This window comes from Cnephaeus nilssonii (genome assembly GCF_951640355.1).
Source record: "Cnephaeus nilssonii genome assembly, chromosome: 14".
NCBI classification, from domain to species: domain Eukaryota; kingdom Metazoa; phylum Chordata; class Mammalia; order Chiroptera; family Vespertilionidae; genus Cnephaeus; species Cnephaeus nilssonii.
Genome location: NC_137085.1, coordinates 78,493,439 through 78,515,978, shown reverse-complemented (window position 1 = coordinate 78,515,978; position 22,540 = coordinate 78,493,439). Strand labels below are relative to the sequence as shown.

Below are 22,540 nucleotides of genomic sequence, written 5' to 3'. Positions count from 1 at the left end.
TCTCAGGGTCAGGGTTCCACTGAGGGTCCCCGGGGGAACTGCCTCTTGTCCTGTTAAGAAACCCCTGTTTCTTTCCTCAGAGTCCCCTGTTCCCCCAGCGTAAATAAGAAAATGGTCATTCCCAAATTCTCTTGCTTTCTCTAGTATGTTTTGCTTTTCAGTGGCTGAGAGGGTCCTGATGTCTCTATGTGAGACCCAATACTGAGTGAAGTTTGGGAAGGCCTCAATCTATTTGTCAGGGTCTTCTGAGAACTTTCCTCGGTCACTTTTAATCCGTCTCATGTCCTGGGGTAAGAAGGGATCTGGGCTGAAGTTTGGCCAGATTCTTCAGATCCTTCATCTGTCTTGGGGCAAGCTAAGGTTGGCTCAGAGCTGGGCGGGGGCGAGCCTCTGCCTTCTCCCTCGGTGGACTTTGGTTGTTATTGCCAGGAGCGAGGTATTTACTTTACATTTTTTATATAAGCTGACCTGTCCCTTAGGGTAAAGAAAGTTTGGACATGTGGGACTTCTGACCATTTCTTATTTTTCCTACAGAAAAGATCTAATTGTAGGATGGTGTTATACCTGAGGCTTCCCTCTGAGGGCCAGCTCTCCCCATTTGCTAGTTGGTATTGCAGCCAAACCTGAGTGCAGAAAAAAATCAGGCACTTTTTCTTAAGGTCTGTGGGTCAAACTTATCCCAATTCTTGAGGATACATCCTAATGGACTGTCTTTTTGTAGAGGAGAAAACACGCTTCCCATCTGAAAGAAAAAAGAAAAAAGACGTGCACAAGGATGTTTGAAAGGGCCTGAGTGAACATTCCAGGTCCTGTATCCGTTCTGTGCTTTAGAAAGAAAAAGGCTTTTTTGAAAAAAAAGGTAGGAAAAAACGAAGTGCACAGAAAGAGGGCCTGAGTGAACATTCCAGGTCCTTTGAAAAAGGCTGTGGGAGCACAAGGACCCAGGCTGTGGGTGCACAAGGACCCAGGCTGTGGGTGCACAAGGACCCAGGCTGCGGGTGCACAAGGACCCAGGCTGCGGGAGCACAAGGACCCAGGCTGTGGGTGCACAAGGACCCAGGCTGTGGGAGCACAAGGACCCAGGCTGTGGGTGCACAAGGACCCAGGCTGTGGGAGCACAAGGACCCAGGCTGTGGGAGCACAAGGACCCAGGCTGTGGGAGCACAAGGACCCAGGCTGTGGGTGCACAAGGACCCAGGCTGTGGGAGCACAAGGACCCAGGCTGTGGGTGCACAAGGACCCAGGCTGTGGGTGCACAAGGACCCAGGCTGTGGGTGCACAAGGACCCAGGCTGTGGGAGCACAAGGACCCAGGCTGTGGGTGCACAAGGACCCAGGCTGTGGGAGCACAAGGACCCAGGCTGTGGGTGCACAAGGACCCAGGCTGTGGGAGCACAAGGACCCAGGCTGGGAGCACAAGGGCCCAGGCTGTGGGAGCACAAGGGCCCAGGCTGTGGGAGCACAAGGGCCCAGGCTGTGGGAGCACAAGGACCCAGGCTGGGAGCACAAGGACCCAGGCTGTGGGTGCACAAGGACCCAGGTTGTGGACGTGCGGCCGCAGACAGGCTGCGGGTGGACCAGCGCCCTGACACGGCGGTGAGGGCCCGAGCTCCCGCAGAGACCACCCGAGCCTCCCGTGGAAGCATGCAGACCCCGTGTTACCATCCAGGTCCTTTGTGATTTAAAAGGACCTGAACGACTGTCATGTTTGAATTACCCACTGGCCTGGATGGGTTGGAGTGCCTGCTGACCTGAATTTCCGAGGGGTCTACTCTAGGAGGAGGACTTAAGAGCGTTTACACGGTACCTGGAACCCTGGTTTGGCCAATGCGCAGTGATCCCGGTAAAGCACCAACAACTCCGGCCCCCATCCCTTGTATGCCCCCCGTCATTGGAGGATTTATTCTTTGCCTGATCTTGTGTTTTAAGCTTCCTGCTCACTGGCTTAACTTTTAGTTCTGACTGACCCTTAATTTCTGCTGTTTATTTTCAAACGTTAAAAATGTCACCTTCTTTTAAACTGGGCAACCTACTTGGTTGCTTCACCTGCTGGGAGAGGGACATGCTAGTTGACTTTGCAAGGAATTACAAAGGCACGCCTTCCCAGTTTTCATTAATGGTGAATATTGGTGGAAGAGATTTTTAAACTTTAAGCTTCCTTTATTCAGGTATGCTAGAAAAGGGATGCCGTAATTTCCTGAAGTTTTACAAAACACCTTTTAGTTCAACCATGATCTGCTTAGAAGCCTGCAATTTAGAGTAAGTTAGATTCATTTCCATAAATTTTCTAAAGACTTAAATGCACCAAAGTAAGGCAATGGCTGTCTAATGACAAAATTCAAAAGTGGCATGGTTATAGATTTGTTAAAAAATGCAACGGATAAAACCTCTGCTGAGACCACAACTTTCTAGTACATCAAACAATTTGTATATAACATGTGGCACATGGCTTATTGCAGACGGTGCATTAAAGCATTGAAAACAATTTATAAATCCTAATAAGAGAAACCTAAAACCCCAGAATGTCACTGGCAGACTCAGAATTGTCACACTTGCCCTTTTTCCCTGACTGAAAGTTCCCTGTTTGAACTTGGTTCTGCGTATTCTGAAGTAGACTAAAACCTGTATGACATTCAAAGTGTATGTGTTAAATAGAACACTGCTATTAATTTTTATTTGGCAGAGTTTCCTCATGCAACTTCAAGTATACTGCATTGATCTAATTTAGTTCACAGATATTTCCTTTTAGGGAGAAAGAATAAATCTTTGTATCATCTCAGGGTCCTTGAGATAATAAATATCCTTCAGTTAAAATTCTTGAAATATTACATTCGGAAAAGCTGTCAAATATACCCAATTTAAAGATCATTAAAACTTGAACCGGTTTTTAACATTAAAAATTTGGTCTTGGCCACAGAATTATTTTCAATCTAGCCATTAAATTTTTATATGATACTAGGGGCCCGGTGCATGAAATTCGTGCACTGGGGGGGTGGGTCCCCTCAGCAGCCTGCCCCCTCTCACATACTGGGAGCCCTCAGGGGATGTCCTACTGACGGTTATTCAGTTAACAGCTATAATTGGAGACTAACCAAAGACTATTATTCCCATTTCTGAATATATATTGAAACTTTGAATCAGTCTGGCCTCCCTTTGTGGGAGACGACCGGGCTGATCAGGGAAAGGCACCAGCCCCATCAGCCCGCTGCTGCAGCCACTGCCAGTCACCACAGCCACCAAGGTGTTTTCATCAACAGGGACTCCGGTCCCTTCACCATGAAAAAATGACAACTTTCTTTAGGCATTTTCAAGATGTGTCTTTCATAGGATATGACATTTCTTTTTTTTTTTTCAACTTAATAAATCTTTATTGTTCAGATTATTACAATTGTTTCTCCTTTTTTCCCCCTATAGCTCCCCTCCACCTGGTTCCCACTTCACCCTCTACCCTTACTCCCCCGCTACTGTCCTCATCCATAGGTGTACGATTTTTGTCCAGTCTCTTCCCGCACCCCCCACACCTCTTTCCCCCTGAGAATGATCAATCCACTCCCATTCTATGCCCCTGATTCTATTATATGCAACAGTTTATTCTGTTCCTCAGATTTTTAATTCACTTGATTTTTAGATTCACTTGTTGATAGATATGTATTTGTTGTTCATAATTTTTATCTTTACTTTTTTCTTCTTCCTCTTCTTAAAGAATACCTTTCAGCATTTCATATAATACTGGTTTGGTGATGATGAACTCCTTTAGCTTTTTCTTATCTGTGAAGCTCTATCTGACCTTCCATTCTGAATGATAGCTTTGCTGGGTAGAGTAATCTTGGTTGTAGGTTCTTGCTATTCATCACTTTGAATATTTCTTGCCACTCCCGTCTGGCCTGCATAGTTTCTGTTGAGAAATCAGCTGACAATCGTATGGGTGTTCCCTTGTAGGTAACGTTTTTCTCTTGCTGCTTTTAATATTCTCTCTTTGTCTTTTGCCCTTGGCATTTTGATTACGATGTGTCTTGGTGTGGTCCTCTTTGGATTCCTTTTGTTTGGGGCTCTGTGCGCTTCCTGAACTTGTAAGTCTATTTCTTTCACCAGGTGGGGGAAGTTTTCAGTCATTATTTCTTCAAATAGGTTTTCAGTATCTTGCGCTCTCTCTTCTTCTGGCACCCCCATAATTCTGATGTTGGTACGCTTGAAGTTGTCCCACAGGCTCCTTACACTATCTTCAACTTTTTGGATTCTTTTTTCTTTTTGCTTTTCTGGTTGGTTGTTTTTTGCTTCTTTGTATTTCAAATCTTTGACTTGATTCTTGCGTTCCTCTAGTCTGCTGTTGGGTCTCTGTATAATATTTTTTATTTCAGTCAGTGTATGTTTAATTTCTAGTTGGCCCTTTTTCATATCCTCGAGGGTCTCACTAAATTTATCGGCCTTTTCTAGGAAATTCTTGAAAAACCTTATAACCGTGGTTTTGAACTCTATAGCCAGTTGTTTGTTTTCCTCCATTTCTTTTGTTTGTGATTGTTTCCTTGTATCCTTTTTTTCGCTGCTTCCCTGAGTTGGTAGGGTGGCTTTGTGTGCTAGGTGTCCTATTGGTTCAACGGGTCAGCCTCCCAGTTACCTGAGGTGGACACTCTTGGTGCACCCCTTTGTGAACTGTGTGTACAGCCTTGTTGTAGTTGAGTCTTGATTGTTGTTGGTGTCACTGGGAGGAATTGAGCTCCAGGCCAATTGGCTGTGAGGACCCACTGTGTCTATAATGGAAGAATTGCTGTGCTGGAGACACGCTTATGGGGCAGGGCTTGTTCCAGTGGGGTTTTGGTGCTCACTGAGTCTGCCTCTTGAATGTATCCCTTATGAGAGTAGTTGAAATCTGGTGTCGTCTAATACAGACCACTAGATTCACTGGCTTCTGGATCTCCAATGGGGTGCAGTTCAGCTACTGTCTGAGGCCACCCAGCAGGAGCTACAGCAAGAACTACAGTTTTCTCCTCTTTGCTTGGGGTTTGGAGGTTTTGGAGCTGTCTGACCAGAGCTGCAGTTTGTTTGGTTAAGCTGCGACAGGGCAGACCATTTATATGCAAAAGCCGCTGCGCAGAGCTTGGGTGTGTTTGTAGATTGTGCGGGGCGGGGTCTAGGACATCACTAGGCTAGGGTGTGGCAAACAGCGATGGCTGCCAGTCAGCCTTCTCTGCCTTTCCGCATTTCCAAGTCCCTGCATCCCATGCCACAGCGCAGTAAACAATGATTGCTGGGCGCACCTCTGCAAGAAAGTCACCCTCACTTTCCGACCCAATGGCCGACAGTCCAGCTTCTCCCCATAGGAGTTGGGTCCCCCGTGTCTCCCCAGAAACTGGATTTCAGAGTAATCAGGAGCCTGTCTCCCTTCGGGTTGAAAAAAAGCAGCACGCCCAGTCACCTGTCACCAGCCTGATTCTCGTGCTTTACAGCGCTTGTGCTCTTTTCTCTTTCCTTCTAGTTGTAGAACTTCCACTCATCCAGCTTTCCTGTGGTTCTGGGTGATGTCTGTTCTGTCTTTTATTTATTTATTTATTTATTTATTTATTTATTTATTTATTTATTTTTATTTATTAGTCAAGTACTTTATTTCAACTTTTATTAAACCAAATCCAAGAACTTTTCAATGCCTTACTAGAGTGTTGCCTCACAGCTGAACCATCAGTTCTGCAGGGGAAGAAACTATAGCTTCAGGCACATAGCTGAAGTTTGGCTACATCATCACCAGAAACAGAAAGCTCAGCATGAGGATTTCAGCCCAAGACTCCCTACAAAAGGTACTTCTTCAGCTTCTCTATGACTTCTTGCGGCTCAGGGAACTTGAGTTTGCGTGGGGGCCCCTTCTTAGTCCCAGTTAGAGCTCCATACTGCTGCCGTCTGGGCGCAGCAGTATGACCTCGAAGCTGCCCCTCCGGGGCTTGGCAGGGTTCACCTTCACTGGGAGCTCCGAGGCCTCCAGGCGCAGCGTCTGGCTCAGGGCCGCGGCATTGCACCCGTACACGCGTCAACTCGTGCAATGCTCGATAATGACCGTCACCTCCTCCACTTCCTTCTGGCCGCCAGCCAGCTTCTCCTGCTTCTCAGCTGCCGAGACCACTGCCGCCTCGGCCTTCCACCTCCTCCCGTGGGAAGCCATGGAACCCGGCCCGGGAACAGGGTGGAGACACGGCCATGGAGCAGTGGACAGCCCCTTCACGAGCTCCAAACCGCAGGCCCAAAACCCGTTCTGTCTTTTAGTTGTAGTTTTGAAACTGTTGTGTGAGGCAGCAGTTTAGGTGTTTACCTTTGCCACCATCTTGGTTTCTCCAATATTTATTTATTTATTCTTTCTTTCTTTCTTTCTTTCTTTCTTTCTTTCTTTCTTTCTTCTTTCTTTTTTTTTTTTCCTCACCTGAGGATATGTTTCCATTGACTTTTAGAGAATGTGGAAGAGAAAGGGAAAGACCGAGAGAAACATCAAAGTGAGAAGGACACTTTGATTGGTTGCCTCCTGCATGAGCCCTGACCTGGGCCCCAGCCAGGGAGGAGCCTGCAACCTAGGTACACGCCCTTGATCAGAATTGAACCCGGACCCTGCAGTAAGCAAACCTAGGCATTATCCACTGAGCCAAATCGGCTAGGGCAGGATATGACATTTCTTAGCCCTCCAGCAGCAGAACTTCGTTTTTTCTCCAGAAGTGTGGTGGAAAGCCCCAGATCACCCTTTTGGATTCTTATACATAAGTTACTAAGAATATTACCAGTGGCATACAGGGAGCTTAGCCAATGAGCAGTCAGAAAAGGTGTTTCCTCTGTATTTCATACCTATCTCCTCCGATCTCCGGCTCCACCCCTGCCAAGGCCTAAAACCTTGGGGACTGGGCAGGGGCCCCCCCCAAGTTCCCTCCAATCGCTGGCTCTGCCCCTGCCAAGGCCTAAAGCCTCCGGCCCTGGGCAGGGGACCCCCAGCTGGCTCCAATTGCCCGGCTCCGCCCCCAGCCAAGGCTGCAAGCCTCTGGCCAAGGCTCGGGCCCTGGGCAGGGGACCCCCATCTCGCTCCAATTGCCCGGCTCCACTCCCGACCAAGGCCAGCAAGGACAGGTGGAAAACTTGGCTTCCTCCATTGCCAGGGAAACCCAAGCCTCCCTCCTGCTCTCCGTGGCCGCAGCCATCTTGGTTGGGTTTATTTGCATATTCGCTCCTGATTGGCTGGTGGGCATGGCTTGTGGGTGTAGCGGAGGTATGGTCAATTTACATATCACTCTTTTATTAGATAGGATACTTTGGATGTCAGAGAAACTGCTGGGAGAACACGCCTACCGCCCGCCCATTCCCTTGCCGCCTTGCCCCCAAGGGTGCAGAAGTTGCAAAGCTGCAGTCTCCTCTTAGATAACCTTCCTTCCCGCCTCAGCATGGCCTGCGCGGGTTTGTGATGTCACCGGCAGGCTTGGACCACCCAGTACCATTACTGCCAAATGCTGTCTGATGGACGTGCTGCTGGGCGGGGCTTTGCCAATCTCCCTGCCCTGCCGCCGCCTTTGGAACCAGAAGCGGCTGGTCTGAGTAAAAGGTCTTTTTTTCCTTTCCCCGCTTCGCCCCGGGTGGGGAAAGACACTCATACAACTTGAGCTAGCGGTCTTTATGTAAACTTCCCTGGGTTAACATATACGCAACCTCCACAAATTTACACTTTAAAATTAGCCTTGGAGTCTTAAAATCTTAACCTAGCAGAGCAACCTCTGCTTCTGAGTGACACACAGAGCCTGCACAGGATAGACAGACTGCTTTCCATCTTCATGAAGACGGCGAAGAGCAAACCACGCGAGCACTCAGTAACCTGGGTGCTGTCACAGGCAAAGAGCCTCTCAGGATTCAAACCCGGCCGCTGCTCCTCCTGTCTGCAAGCAAATGGGGACGTTCCCTATCTTCCAACAGACTGATTCAAACATCAGCGTGAAACATTAACAGAAACGCTCTCCTGCACAGTGTTTACAAGTGCGCACAATCCACAGACACTCCACAAGGAACCCCATTAAAAGCAGGGTCTCTCGTCCTGGGTTTGGGACCGGCCCTCCCCAGAACCTCAGCATTTCCCAATGGACCATTTTGGCCACGTGGCTCGCCCGATGGTCTAGCATTCTCCTTTGTCATTTCCGCCATTTTTCAGAGAAAAACCATCCCAGGGCTATTCCACAGCACCAGGAAGAGGTGGGCTCGGGCCAAGGGCCGCCCAAAGTCAGGGGGCGCCTCCCCTTGAACTGGCCTTTCCTCTGCACGGGTGCAGAAAAGTCCCAGAAGCACCCCCTAGTTTATGAGAAACGGCTCACCTTTCCAAATTTCAAACGGGCTGGGAAATAAAACCTGGCGAAAATGAGACTTCCAAGAATGCTCCCGAGAGCGTGCGACCATTTTACAGCATCACGATGAAGGCGAGAGGCGAGTTACCCAGTAATTAAGGAGATAACTGAACAGCGATGTCTGGCTCTAATGCTGAATTCTCTGAAAGGCTAAAACTTCTGCCGGGGTGGAAAACAGTTAGCTGGCTCTTCCTTTCCTAACACTTGCCTAGAAATTTTCCCCAGGACCCTTGCCGTAAAGGCCTGCACCAATGGAGGCTTAGGATCTTAAGCTTAGTGGGTCCTGGACCGCGGAGGCAGCAGTCTTGGCTGGATACTATTTGGCCTGACTGAGAACGGAAGCAGAAGAAAAGGCAGATGACTCTCCGATTAAAACCTGCTTGGGATCTGGGCCAGGGGAGTGGATGTATGTAGTGGGTCAGAAATGTGCTGTTCTGGGAACCGTGTCAGTTTCTCTCCCAGCTGTCTAAGACAGCCGCGAGGACCCGGACGCCGGGTGACCAGCCCTTGTATGCATCCCCTGGACGGGTCAGAATTTAATTACATGCGTTGTTCCTGCGAGGCCCTGCACGTCTGTTAGGGTTCAACAACCCTAGACACCCCTGCGCGGTCCTGTACTCACGTAAGGACATTCGAGATTCTCGAACCAGGGGGAGGAATTGCCTCTTAGATCTTGGGAGCTGGGCAGGGACCCAGGCACTCATTTAGCCGATGGCTGGGCTTTGTCTTGTGACTGGCGGAGCCTAATGCTCTAATCCGACCCGGCACCAGTTTATCCTTCCACAGGAGACTTTTCTAGCGGCAGTCGCCCTAGTGGCCTTTACTTGACTGACCCATGTCCGCGTTGGTTTTGGCCCTGGAGAATACATCCAGAAAGGAGCAGAGAGAGAGAGAGAGAGAGAGAGAGAGAGAGAGAGACGCCTGCTTTTTTTACGGCAGCCTAGTTTAAGTGACAGGCAGGTGGCCGTCTGCCTCTAAAATTATACAAGAGACAGAATCCGTGGTTACTCACCATTCGACGTGAAAAGGGTTGCCTGACTTACAAATTCCCTGCCAACGCACCATCTGATACTGAATGTTTGGACTGGACCCCGTGTTAGAGACTGGGAATTTTTGAGCATGCTTTCTCCTAGTCAACTTGGCCATAAATCCCAGCTACAACTAACAAACAGCCTTACAGGATGTATCACTGTCAACTTTCCTGATAACGGGATGCAGTTACTTACTCCACCAGGCGCCAGGACCTTATAAATGACATGTTGACTTTACCTAAGAAAAACTACTTTGTTTAAATTGTTTTAAAAATGTTTGCTCTGCAAAAACAGGAGGTAGTGAATGGGTATAAATACGGTCGGACACAAAGGGTCAGGGCTGCTCTCGGGGCTGCGTGGAGAGAGCAGTCAGCCGGCCGGTTATTAAAGGCTCCTTAAATTTTAATTTGGTCTGGACTCCAGTGGTCGTTCACTCCCGTTCGCTCCACAACACCCGGGCTCTCCCCCCTCCCTACTTGGGAGTCAGTTCTGTGGGACTCTCCCCCGCCCCACGTGGGAGTCTGTACTTGATCTTCAATAAATCTCCATCTTTGCTATCCCACTCTTCTGTCCGGGGATTCATTCTTCGATTACGGCGGAGAAAGAGTCCGGGGTCCAGTCCAAACATTCGGTATCAGGTGCAGGATAGCCAGTAGTTGACAATTAACATAACAACGAGGGCATTTGTGGTCGCTGTCCTGGCGCCCAGGGCATTGGGTTGTGCCCCGACATTCCCTCTGGACGAGAGGGCAGTCACGAGGTACCCTGACAGTCCCCGGGGAGGTTGTTAGACGCAAAAGACGGTAGGTAGGCTCAGTAAAGACCGAAAGTTTGCCTTTGTCAGGGGAGATGCCGGCCTAGGACATGGCACCACCATAACTGCTTTTTAATTAACAGGTTTTCAGACCATCTTTGTGGTCACTTTAGATCTCTGAGTTTGCGAGGCAAACTGAGCCGGCAGGTTAGCCCTTGGCCCCTTTGCCGCCACATCACTGTACCCCGTGTTTTTTTTAATTTCTTTACTGATTAAGGTATTCCATGTCTTCACCGGGGCACCAGCTCCGGCTGCGGAGCTGCCACGTGGCTCTGGGTCCGGCGGCCTCCGGAGCGGCCCCTCCCAGCCCGCGGCCCGCGGGAGCCCCAGGCGGGACCGGCTCCGGCTCCGGCTCCGCGGGCTCCGCGGGGCGGGGCGCTCCCTCCGCGCGCAGCTCACCCCGCGCCCGTCCCAGCGGAGGCCTCCGCTCCGCCCGCCGCCCCACCTCCGGAAGAGACCGGCCCCGGTGATGACGTACTTCCGGGCGCCAGGCGGCCGCGGGGCGGGCCGGCGGGCGCGGGCCCTCAGACCTCCTCCGCCGCCTCCGCCTGGGCCGTGGGCCCGCAGGCGCCGGCGCGGAGCCCATGAGGGCGCGGGCGGGCAGCGCAGTCCTGCCGGGGCGCCGGGAGCCGGAGCCGGCGCGGCCTGAGCTGGGAGCCCGAGGCGGGAGTCATGGCCGAGGAGCGCGCGGGCGCGCGGGCCGCCGGCGGATGCGGGGTGAGCGGGGCCGGCCGCGCGGACCGGAGAGGAGCCTCACACGGAAGGGGAGCCCTAACGCAGGGGGACGGTTTCCGGGAGGAAGGGCTCCGGGGCCGTCAGCCCGGGAGCGGGCCTCAGGCTTTGGCGCGCGGGTCTGGGTGCCTTCGGGGGCGGCCGGGCGTTGTGTGTGGGTGGGAGCCCCGCCGCGGGCCGGGGCGCCGGTGCCGGGGTCCTGCGCGCAGTGGCGGCGGGGCTGGTTCTGGGCCCGGTTCTGCCGGAACCCGGGCCGGGCCGGTCGGGAAGAGCCGGCTGGTGCCGGAGGCCCGCTCCCGCCGACTGACGCGTTTCCAAAAGGGGGAGAGCGAGGGGGGCGTCCTCCGGACGGGATTTCTGGGAAGTCGGAATGTCTCGGAGGGGCGGGAACCCACGGAGCTGTTCTTCCTCCTCGTTTCTGGAGAGGGGAAAGTAGGCCGGCTCCCTGTCCGCCCCACACAAAACCGACTGCCGGCTCCGCCTCCTGCTCTTTTTGACTCACGGACAGTAATGAGGCCACCGATCACCTAAGAGGCACGACTTGGTCCTCTCGATACCCACACACCCGGACACAGGGCCGGCCGGCCGGTGAAGATTCCTGGGGCTCCGCTCCGCAGCATTGCTGACCTAGATTTTGACTCGCTCACCTCACCGTCGGCCTGCCCTCCGCAGTGGGGTCGGTGTGATCTCATGTGAACATGGCCATTCCTGCCCTCCGCAGTGGGATCGGTGTGATCTCATGTGAACATGGCCATTCCTGCCCTCCGCAGTGGGGTCGGTGTGATCTCATGTGAACATGGCCATTCCTGCCCTCCGCAGCTCTTTCCATTGGCCCCGGGATGGAAACAGTCTGCAGGGGGGGCATTCAGCATGGGCTTCCATGAGCATGTTTGCAACCCCAGTTCCCACCTTAATTAACTATAACTTGGGGCAAGTTACGTAACCTCTCTGAATTAATAGTAATATTTACCTCAGGGATTGTGAGGGTACCACCACCTGGCACCTAGTGAGCCCTCAGTAAATATTAGCTGTTATTTTTCTTATTTCTCAATATTTTTGGCATGAATGATTGGTCAGATTCTATAGGGGTTCCCTGATTAATAAGAGTATTCAGTTCTCATTTACTAATCTATACAGGAACTAGAACCCACTCTAAAAATTAAAATTGTTAATTATGTGTTAGAGCGGGAACTTTTGAGGAATGTTGACTTAAAGAAACCTAGACAATTTATTCCCCGATTCCTTCTCTGACCCTGAAGGTAATTTGGGCACAAGTAGATTTTCATGTCCAGGCTTCCTTTTCTCTGAAGGTGCATAAAGTCACTACGTAGTAACACACGGCAACAGGTAAGGAAATGAGTTCACTGGGTGCTTGATGTAGTGAGAGAGCTGGCCTGGGCAGGGGCTCGGTGCTGTGGAATGTGTGGTGGCTGAGGGCAGCGAGTGCCTCAGTCAGACCTGTTCATGGCATGTGCCAGTGCCTCCAAACGAGCGTCTTCCTGCTTGCAGTTTCTGTTTGCTAGTGTGTCACTGCAGGTCCCAGGACTTGGTTTTATTTTAATGTGTTAGAATTTTCCTATAGCTTGACTTCATGGTTTTGGGTTCTGCCCATGCTACTGCTCTAAGGGATTGGCTGCTGCCATTTTTCTACCTTGTTTGGCCAAGAGGTATATTGACCTAAAAATTATATTGACAAAGAGATGTGTTAACCTGAATAATAGAAGGGAACCAAGTGAGCATTGCCTTCTATGAAAGGGAGGTGTGCGTTAATTTTTTATATGCTGCAGCATGTGAATGGAAGTTCTTTCTGCATTTAGATAACCAGTTGCTGTATCATTTGTTGAAAAGGCGTTTTTATTCACTGAATTGCCTTTGTAGCTTTGTCAAAATGTTAGTCTATTCTGGATTCTCTTTCATTGATCTATTAGTTTATCTTTACATTAATACTATTCAGTCTCTGTTACTGGAAGTTCATAATAAGACAAAACAAATGAGAGTTAGTTTTATGACCTTGTTCTCTGTTAAAATTGTTTTGGCTATTCTGGGGTCTTTGCATTTTAGAAGTATTGAATCAGCTTTATGAATTTATACCAAAAAGCCTGTGGTATTTTCTTTTTTATCCTGTATAATAAGAGCTAACATGCAAATGGTTGTCACGCTGTCATTCCGTGACCTGAGGCTGCACCCCCCACCCAGCGGGGCTTGATGGGGGGGACCTAAGGCTGCGCCCCCCCACCTGGAGGGCTTGATGGGGAACCTGAGGCTGTGCCCCCCGCCCAGCACCAGACCTGAAGCTGCAACCCCGTGGGGCTTGATGGGGGTGGCCATAAGGGGGAGCAGTTGGGGGCGACCAGGTTGGTGGGGGGGGACAGTTGGGGGCAACCAGGGTTGGCGGTGGGGGGCAGTTAGGGGCAACCAGACTGGCAGGGGGGGCAGTAAAGGGCAACCAGGCCAGTAGGGAGGGCAGTTAGGGGCGATCAGGCTGGCAGGCAGAGGCAGTTAGGGGTGATCAGGCTGGTGGGGGGGGCAGTTAGGGGCGATCAGGCAGGCAGGTAGGTGTGCAGTTAGGAGCCAGCAGTCCCGGATTGTGAGAGGGATGTCCCAACTGCTGGGATCAGGCCTAAACAGGCAGTCGGACATCCCCCAAGGGGTCCCGGATTGGAGAAGGTGCAGGCTGGGCTGAGGGGACCTCCCCATGCATGAATTTTGTGCATCAGGCCTCTGGTCTACACTAATAAAAGAGTAAGATGCAAATTGCCGTACCTTCGCGATGCCCACCAGTCAATAAGGCATGAGTATTCAAATTAACCCAACAAAAATGGCCGGTTAATTTGCATACACAGGCACTGAGCAGCCGGGGGCGGGGTACTCTGGGCCTCTGGGCAGCATGGAAAGGCGGCTCCGGCAGCCAGGGGAAGGGAGGCCATTCTTGCATGAATCTTCGTGCATCGGGCCTCTAGTATATATACACTGAGTGGCCAGATTATTATGATCTCTGAATGCATAATAATCTGGCCACTCAGTGTATATCCTATATAATAAAAGGCTAATATGCAAATTGTCCCCTCGACCAGGAGTTCGACCAGCAGGTAGGCCGGCCAACCGCCCATGTCCCCTCCCCCTGGCCAGGCTGGCCGGACCCCACTCATGCACAAATTCATGCACCGGGCCTCTAAAAAAAAATTACACACACACACACACACACACACACACACACACACTGAATGGCCAGATTATTATGCGTTCAGAGATCATAATAATAATATGGTCACTCAGTGTATATTTCCTTATTGATTTGAGAGAGGAAGGAAGAGAGAGAGAGAAATATCAATGATGAGAGAGAATCATCAATCGGCTGCCTCCTGCACACCTCCTATTGGGGATCGAGCCCACAACCTGGGCATGTGCCCTTGGCCAGAATCGAACCTGGGACCCTCAGTCCACAGGCCAACGCTCTATCCACTGAGCCAAACCGGCTAGGGCCCTGCTGGTATTTTCATTGGGATGGTGTTGATTCTGAAGATAAGTTTGGCGAGAATTGAAAACAATATTGAGTGTTCTGATCCATGAATGCGTTATCTCTTCATTTATTTTAGATCTTCTTTAATTTCTCTCAGCTATGTTTTGTAGTTTTCAGTGTATAATTCTTCCACAACAGTTGTCAGATTATTCCCTATTTCATATTTTGGTGCTATTGTACATGTAATGTAAATGTAATACAAATGTAAATTATTTTAAAAAATTAAATTCACAATTGTTTATTGCTAATATATGGAAATAGAGTTAATTTAAGAAATATTTATAATAGCCATATTTAACAAAATTTACCATTTTAACCATTTTAAGTAGTTCATTAGTGTTAATTATGTTCACATTGTTTTACAATCAATCTCCATAACTTTTTTATCTTGTAAAACTGGAACTTTATATCCATTAAATAGCAACTCCCATTGACTCCATCACAAATCCCCTAGTAACCACCATTCTGCATTCAGCTTCTCAGTTTGACTCCTCTAGATACCTCATATAAGTGAAGCCATCTACTGTTTGTCTTTTTGTGACTAGCTTATTTTACTTGGACGTGATGTCATCAGGGTTGTTGATATGTGTTGTTATCAATACTGTTGAAAGGATGTGTGGCATGTGCCCTAATTTTCTTTTAATACTGCATAGTATTTCATTTTATGTATATGCCACTTTTTGTTTCTCCATTTATCTGTTGATGAGTACTTGGGTTGCTTCTATCTCTTTGCTGTTGTGAATAATGCTCCTGGAACATGAGTGTACAAATACCTTTTTTGAGATCCTGCTTTCAGTTCTGGATATCTACCCAGAAATGGAATTGTGGGATCACTAGGTAATTCTATTTTTAATTATTTTAGGGCTTGCCATAAAATTTCCCAAATGGCTGCAACATTTTACTTTCCTGCCAACAGTGCACCAGGGTTCTGATTTCTTCACATCCTCGCCAACATTGTTGTTTTCTGTTGTTTTTTGTTTTTGATGATGGGTGTGAGGTGATGTTTCATGTTTTGTATTTTGCACTCATCTAATAATGAATGATGTTGAGCATCTTTCCATATGTTTATTGGCCACGTATTCCCATATGTTTCCATATGTTTATTTGTGTATTTTCTTTGGAGAAATAGCAACTCAAGTCCTTTGCCCATTTTTAAATTGGGCTATTTGGTGTGCTTTTTTTGTTGTTGCGTTGTAGAAGTTTCTAATATATTCTGGATAGTAGCTCATCAGATATATGCTTTACAAATATTTCCTCCACAGCTCCACAGGTTGCCTTTTCATTCTGTTGATTGTCTTTTGATTTATAGAAGTTTTAAATTTTGATAAAGTCCAATTAAAGTTTGTAATTTTGATGAAGCCCATATCTGTTTTTTCTTTTGTTGCTTATAGTTTGGAGTCATATCTAAGCATCCATTACTAAATCCAAGATTTACATCTATGTTTCCTGTAAGGAGGTTTATGGTTTTAGCTGAGGTCACTCATTCATTTTGAGTTACTTTTTATATATGGTGTGAGGTAGGGGCCAGCTTTATTCCTCATCAGTGGAAATTCAGTTGTCTCAGCCCTCCCGTTGAAGCAGTTGTTCTTTCCCCACTGATTGGAGTCGGCACTGTGGCCCGAAATCAGCTGGACGTGCATACATGGCTTGTTTGTGGACTCTCCTTTTTATTCACTTGGTGTGTATGACGGCCTCTGTCTTTAGCTTCCATATTGACAGGTCACTGGTGTTTACTGGAATCCTGTGTGAAACAAGTGGGAGTAATTTTTAACCTTATCTTTTTCCAACTGACAACAGATGACCTGATTGATAAAAGCCATATGCCCTCATTTATCTGAACTCTTCAGGTCATGGTGAGAAAGCAGGTGAGGGGTTAGTAGAGATTGTCCTTTTGCCAGATTCCTTCGTGTGGGGAAAGGGTGGGTATGTGAGTAAAGGTCTACTGTGCTTTGCTTAAGGAGCGCTCTGCATTTGACTCCTATTTGCCTCTTACTCAGGTTGCTGCAGTCCAGGCTGCCTGCCTTATATCTATGCTAATTCCATTTGGGGAGAAGTTTGGCCTAAGAAAAAGGCAGTGTAAGTGATACAGTGGTAACACACTCCGGAGCTATCTGACTCTGGATGGAATACCAGCTTAGGCAGTTACTAACCATTTCAGTTGGGCAAGTTACAAGTAAATTCTCCATCTGAGTTTTGTCATCTATAAAATTAGGGGTTAGTAATAGTTACTATCTCAAAAGTGTAGTGTGTGTGATCAGTGTGTGGCATAGTGGCTGTGGCCACTGTCCCAGGACCCTGTTTTGCCTGGGTATAGCTCAGGATTCTTTGTAATAGACTGTCCTTATCCTTCAGAGTGTTCATTTCCTTTTTAATTTTACATCCATGAAATGGGAGCAGGAATAGTTTCTACTGTTGCTAGTATTGTCCCCAGCATCTAGCTGACATATGTAGATAGAGCTCAGCAAGTAACTAATCAGTTGGAGTTGAGTACTTTTATTCTTTTTCTTTTTTTAAGTGGACCCCAGTTTTGGGGAACCCATTTTATTTTTTTTAATTTATGTTGTTAATCCTCACCCGAGGATATTTTTCCCAATGATTTTTAGAAAGGGTGAAAGGAAGAGAGAGAAAGAGAAACATCAGTGTGAGAGAGACACATCAATTGGTTGCCTCCTGCACACCAGACAAGGGCCGGGGATTGAACCTGCAACCCAGGTATGTGCCCTTGACCTTGACCCTTTCAGTGTGTGGGCTGATGCTCTAACCATTGAGAAACACCAACCATGATGAGTATTTTTATTCTTTTTTAAGTATATTTTTATTGATTTGAGAGAAAAAGGGAAATGGAGAGGGAGATAGAAACATTAATGATGAGAAAGAATCATTGATCGGCTGCCTCCTGCTTGCCTCCTACTGGGGACTGAGCCTGCAATCCGGGCATGTGCCCTGACCAGGAATTGAACCATGACCACCTGGATCATGGGTCAGTGCTCAACCACTGAGCCACGCCAGCTGGGTTTTCAGGAATTCTTGTTGCCCTTTCTGACTACAACTGACTGTAATACCTAACTAGTATATTTTTAAAATAAAATACCAAAAAATGGTTTGTGTGAATATTATTCTTTAATCTCACAAATATTTTATCAAGTTATGTTTGAACTGAGGGATGAGATTGGAGAGTTATAAAAGGAACCTCAAAGCAGTCTTAAGAGTTTAAACCTAATCATGAGGGCAAAAGGAGGGTGGTTGTATCACTTAAAAATCCTATCTAATAAAGAGGGAATATGCTAATTGATCCTCACACCTTTGCAAAGATGGCAGCACCCACAGCCAATAAGGAGGGCATATGCTAATTGACTGTCCTGCCCTCAAAGATGGTGGCACCCACAGCCAATAAGGAGGCAATATGCTAATTGACTGCCCCACCCTCAAAGATGATGCCACCCACAGCCAGTGAGGGCATATGCTAATTGACTGCCATGTCCTCAAAGAGGGCGGCTCCCAGTCCCCGCTCCACATGCCTGCCTCCAGAGTCCCCCAGTCCCCTCAGCTCCCTAGCCGCCCGAGGTGCAGGCAAGCGTCGGATGGCTGCTGCCCAGCTGCCCAGGGCCGCCCGAGGCTCCGGTAACCAGGGCCAGCCGAGGCTTGCGCTGCCGGCAGTGGCAGCAGCAGAGGTGTGATGGGGGCGTCACCTTCCCCTGATCGCTGGGTCACCTCCTGCCCCTGAGGGCTCCCGGACTGTGAGAGAGGGCAGGCTGGGCTGAAGGACCCCCCCTCCAGTGCATGAATTTTCATGCACCGGGCCTCTAGTTAATACATAAGAAACTACTCCCAAATTAGTGGCTTTTCACGATGGTTGGGGGATTAGCAGTTTGGGCCGTGTTCGGCCTGGGAGTCGTCACTAGATTTGATTACAGATACTGTGGTCATCTGTAGGGTGACTTAAGATGGCCTTGCTCCTTTTGTCAGGCTGTGGATGATGGCTGTCACTGCTGGGTCTAAGGGACATCCATTGGGAGGGCTTGAAATGCTCTCATTCTCCTGTGCCTCTAAGGGACTTCTCCACTTGGTATTGAAGGCCCCTGGGGGTCTAGGTTCAGAAGCCCACCTTGTCTCTTCACCTGACATCTGTTGGTTAGGACAGCTCCAGTCCAGGAAGTGGACAAATAACTCCACCGATTGATGGAATCGGCAGCACAGTTCTGTTGCCAAAATGTTGGTATACAGGAATTGGAATTGTGGGCGGTTTTGAGTCTTGTGCAGGAGCGACAGGATGAGAGTTGTGTTTTAGATGATCACTCTGAGTGTAGTGTCAAAGGGGCAGGAAGAGGAGTCAGGCACTGGGTGATGGCTGTCACTGCTGGGTCTAGGCATCAGTAGTCAGCTATGGGAGAGATGGTAATGAGAGTGTATGAAGACATCACAACACACTTATTTAAACATTTTTAAAATTGATATCAACTAGAAAGGTAGAAGGAGAGAGAGATAGAAACATCAATGATGAGAATCATTGGCTGCCTCCTGCACCCCCCTACTGGGGACTGAGCATGCAACCCAGGTGTGTGCCCTGACCGGAATTGAACCGAGACTTCCTGGTTCATAGATTGATGCTCAACCTCTGAGCCAGGCCAGCTGGGCACGACTCATTTTTCATTGTCTGCTTTCAAATGTCTCAAGATGTTCTGTAATGATTTATAAAAGGACAACAAAATGAAGAGGGGGACATTGAACTGATTGAGAGAGGCAGTACTAGATCAGGCTCAACTGGAAATAATTGGTTTTTTAATCCTCACCCAAGTATATTATATTTATTGATTTATTATTTTTTTAGAGCAAGAGGGAAACATTGATGAGAGAGAAACATCGAGTGGTTGCCTCTCATATGCGATCCAACCAGGGACCAGTCTTGCAACCTAGGTATGGCCCACAACCTTTTGGTGTATGGGACAATGTTCCAATCTACGGAGCCACACTGGCCAGGGCAATAATTGGTTAAGTTTTTATAAAGCCTTTCTAATTAGCTCAGATAACTTAAAGGAGAAGTAAATATATGACACTTTTTTTCTCAACATATTGGGCCCCAAGAACTTAGAAATAATTGGAAGTAAGGAAGATTTACTTTTGTTACCTTTTGTCTGATTGCTCACACAAAGTTCCCACCATATCAAGGCCTACCTGTTGCATTTTTCTCATATGTCACTGTTATTGGTTAGGGATGTATGATAGTACAATTAAAGTAATTTATGTAGAGAGGAGAATAATGTAACATTTGCATTTTAAAAGATGTTTATTTTTAAAATTTTTACTTTAAAAATATATAATGTGTGAACAAAATGGTGGGTTGTCTGTTGTTGTTTTTTGCAAGGTATTAAAAATAATAGCATGAAGAAATGTGCACACAGAAGAAAATGTGCATCTTAAAAATATTTAATCAGCATTGCAGCAACATAGTTTCTATCCTATGGTCTCCGTAAATAAAGCTTCATTGCCCGGGAAAGAGCACCAAGTCACAGAAACTGCAAATGAAAAAGGGAGTCTTCCTGTGCTTCCTACTTGTAGCTGCTCTTCAGAGTGTTTTGAGATTCTTACATCATGATGCTTGATAAATAAAACAAATGATTCAAGAGGAATCGGCTGTTTATTGACATTCACGCTATTTGACTGTTTGGAAGCATTTACTTTGCTGTATACAGTGAGTGACTATCAGAATTCTCAACAAAGTAATTATGAAATTATCAGTAAAAGAATATAGGCTATTTACTTTTAAAAATGTATGCATTTGCCACCCTATTTCCTACTTTTGTTATCTAATATCCAGTGCATTTTAAAATTTCTATGATTGACTTAAAATTGTCTCTTTTCCCCCCCAGTTTATTTAAGTCAAAACTCAAAAGTCCACATATTTCTTAAATCTATATACTAACACTAGAGGCCCGGTGCACGAAATTCGTGCCGGGCGGGGGGGGGGGGGTCCCTCAGCCCAGCCTGCACCCTCTTAATTCTGGGATCCCTCTCATAATCTGGGACCGCTGGCTCCTAACTGCTCACCTATCTGCCTGCCTGGTCGCCCCCAACTGCCCTCCCCTGCTGGTCTGGTCACCCCTAACTGACCTCCCCAGCTGGCCTGGTTGTCCCTAACCACCTCTGTCTTGGTCCCCGCCACCGTGGCTTTTTCCAGAAGGATGTCCAGAAGATGTCTGGTCTAATTAGCATATTACCCTTTTATTAGTATAGATAAGTATTTGTCATATTATTCTCTACTTTTCTGTATGTATTTAAAATACTCCAGAATATATTTTTTTAAAATATATTTTATTGATTTTTCACAGAGAGGAAGGGAGAGAGAGAGTTAGAAACATCGACGAGAAAGAAACATCGATCAGCTGCCTCCTGCACACCTCCAACTGGAGATGTGCCCGCAACCAAGGCACGTGCCCCTGACTGGAATTGAACCTGGGACCCTTCAGTCCGCAGGCTGACGCTCTATCCACTGAGCCAAACCAGTTTTGGCCTCCAGAATATTTTAAGCGAATAAAAAATGGTCAAGTTGCAGAAAAATAAAAGTTTTGAAATACAACCTGGTAGGCTTGAAAGCAACAACATTTGCATAAAAGGGCATAAGTTGCAGTTGGCAACAAAACTTGCTGTTAGGATTGCTTGGTTAATATTCTTTTGTTGGAAAGGCCTGGTTTGGGCAAAGGAGAAAAGGAAACCAGCCCTATAAAAGGGAATGTCTGATTGGCTGTTGCCACAGCAGAGAGGGGCAGGTGCGACAAAGGTTCAGGCTGTCCCACAGGCAGGGATGTCTGTGTGTATGGGACACCAGAGGACACCTGTCACACCTGAAACACAATTTGCTAACACTCACAATTGCAGAGCTCAGGAAGAATCACTGTTTTTAAAACTATTATCTCCCTGACATATAAAATATACATACATACATGCCCTCTTCTGAGCTTCCCCTGCCCTCCACTTAATATTTGGCTATGGCCTTCTTTTCATGTCAACGAATTGGATGTACAGACATAATTTTTAATGGCTACAGTGTTATCCCTGACTGTTTGACATTACCATGGTTTACTTCACTAACCCTTTATTGTGGGGCAGGTTGCTTCTGTTTCCCCTGGCATCAACAACTACAGTAAACATAATTGCTTATTTGACTGTTTACTTAGGACACATTCACAGACATGGAACTCCTGGCCCAAAGTAATTCACTTGAATTTTGATCCACATTTCTAAATTGACTTTCTAGAAAGTGCTTCTGTTTGTTTAGTCCATTGGTTTTAAATCAGATTACATTCCCTCAAATGGGTTAAGAGAAAACTGTTCTATGCACCTTGGGCAAATCGCAAACTCTTGCTGAACTTGAGCGACCCCAGGGCGCAGGACCTGGAGGATCTGGGCTGGAGGGTGAAGTCCAGGGAAGCGCAGGTGACGCAGTCGAGGGCCTTGTGTGGGTGCGGGCCTGTTAGTGTGTGTCGCTCGGGTCCACGCTTATGCACACAACCCACACGCCCTCACTCCCTCTCTGCACCCTCGGCCACCAGAAACCTCCGTGGAGCCTTCCATGAGTTCGGATGCATCCAGTTCCAGCACCAAGCAAGTCTGAGAAAGTTTTCCCAGACTGACTCCCGCCCGCTCCAAGGGGAGGCGGGATCAGGAGGATCCGGGCTGGAGGGTGAGGTCCAGGGAGGTGTGGGTGGCACGCCGAGGACCCTGTGTGGGTGTGGGTGTGTGAGTGTGTGTCATTCGGGTCCACGCTCATGCACACACCCACACGCCCACACTCCCGCTCTGCACCCTTGGCCACCAGGAACCTCGCAGAGTTCAGCCCACTCGCCAGTCCCCGCCCACTTGGTGGAGCCTTCGGTAGGACCCTGGCTCTGTATATAAATAGATACCCATGCAGATGCCTAGCAGCTAGCAAGTCCTTTTAACCTCTCTGTTAACATGTATCCTGGTTTCAAAAATGTTAAAATTTGAAGAAAGGAGTATGCGTACCAATGGAGGAAATACAGTACTTTGAGTACAATTGAGGACTGCTGCAGAAGTGTTTGTGACAGGCAATTTTGGAAAAACAGAACAAAACTCAAATA

General features: G+C 47.9%; 1 protein-coding gene and 1 pseudogene across 3 annotated transcripts in view; one reads left to right on the top strand and one right to left on the bottom strand.

Moving 5' to 3' along the window:
• Positions 1 to 5,729: 5,729 nt before the first annotated feature.
• LOC307110470 (selenoprotein H-like) lies at positions 5,730 to 6,147 on the bottom strand (annotated as a pseudogene). Its single transcript has one exon. The product of its transcript is annotated as a selenoprotein H-like (transcript).
• A 4,536-nt stretch (positions 6,148 to 10,683) lies between these two features.
• The window catches only part of MFSD14B (major facilitator superfamily domain containing 14B), a 71,977-nt gene continuing 60,120 nt past the window's right edge, over positions 10,684 to 22,540 (top strand). For both annotated transcript variants that reach the window (XM_079790390.1, XM_079790389.1), the window contains exon 1: positions 10,684 to 10,909. In XM_079790390.1, coding sequence (XP_079646516.1) covers positions 10,865 to 10,909 — 45 coding nt within the window. In that variant the 5' untranslated portion in view covers positions 10,684 to 10,864. The remainder of the gene's footprint in view (positions 10,910 to 22,540) is intronic.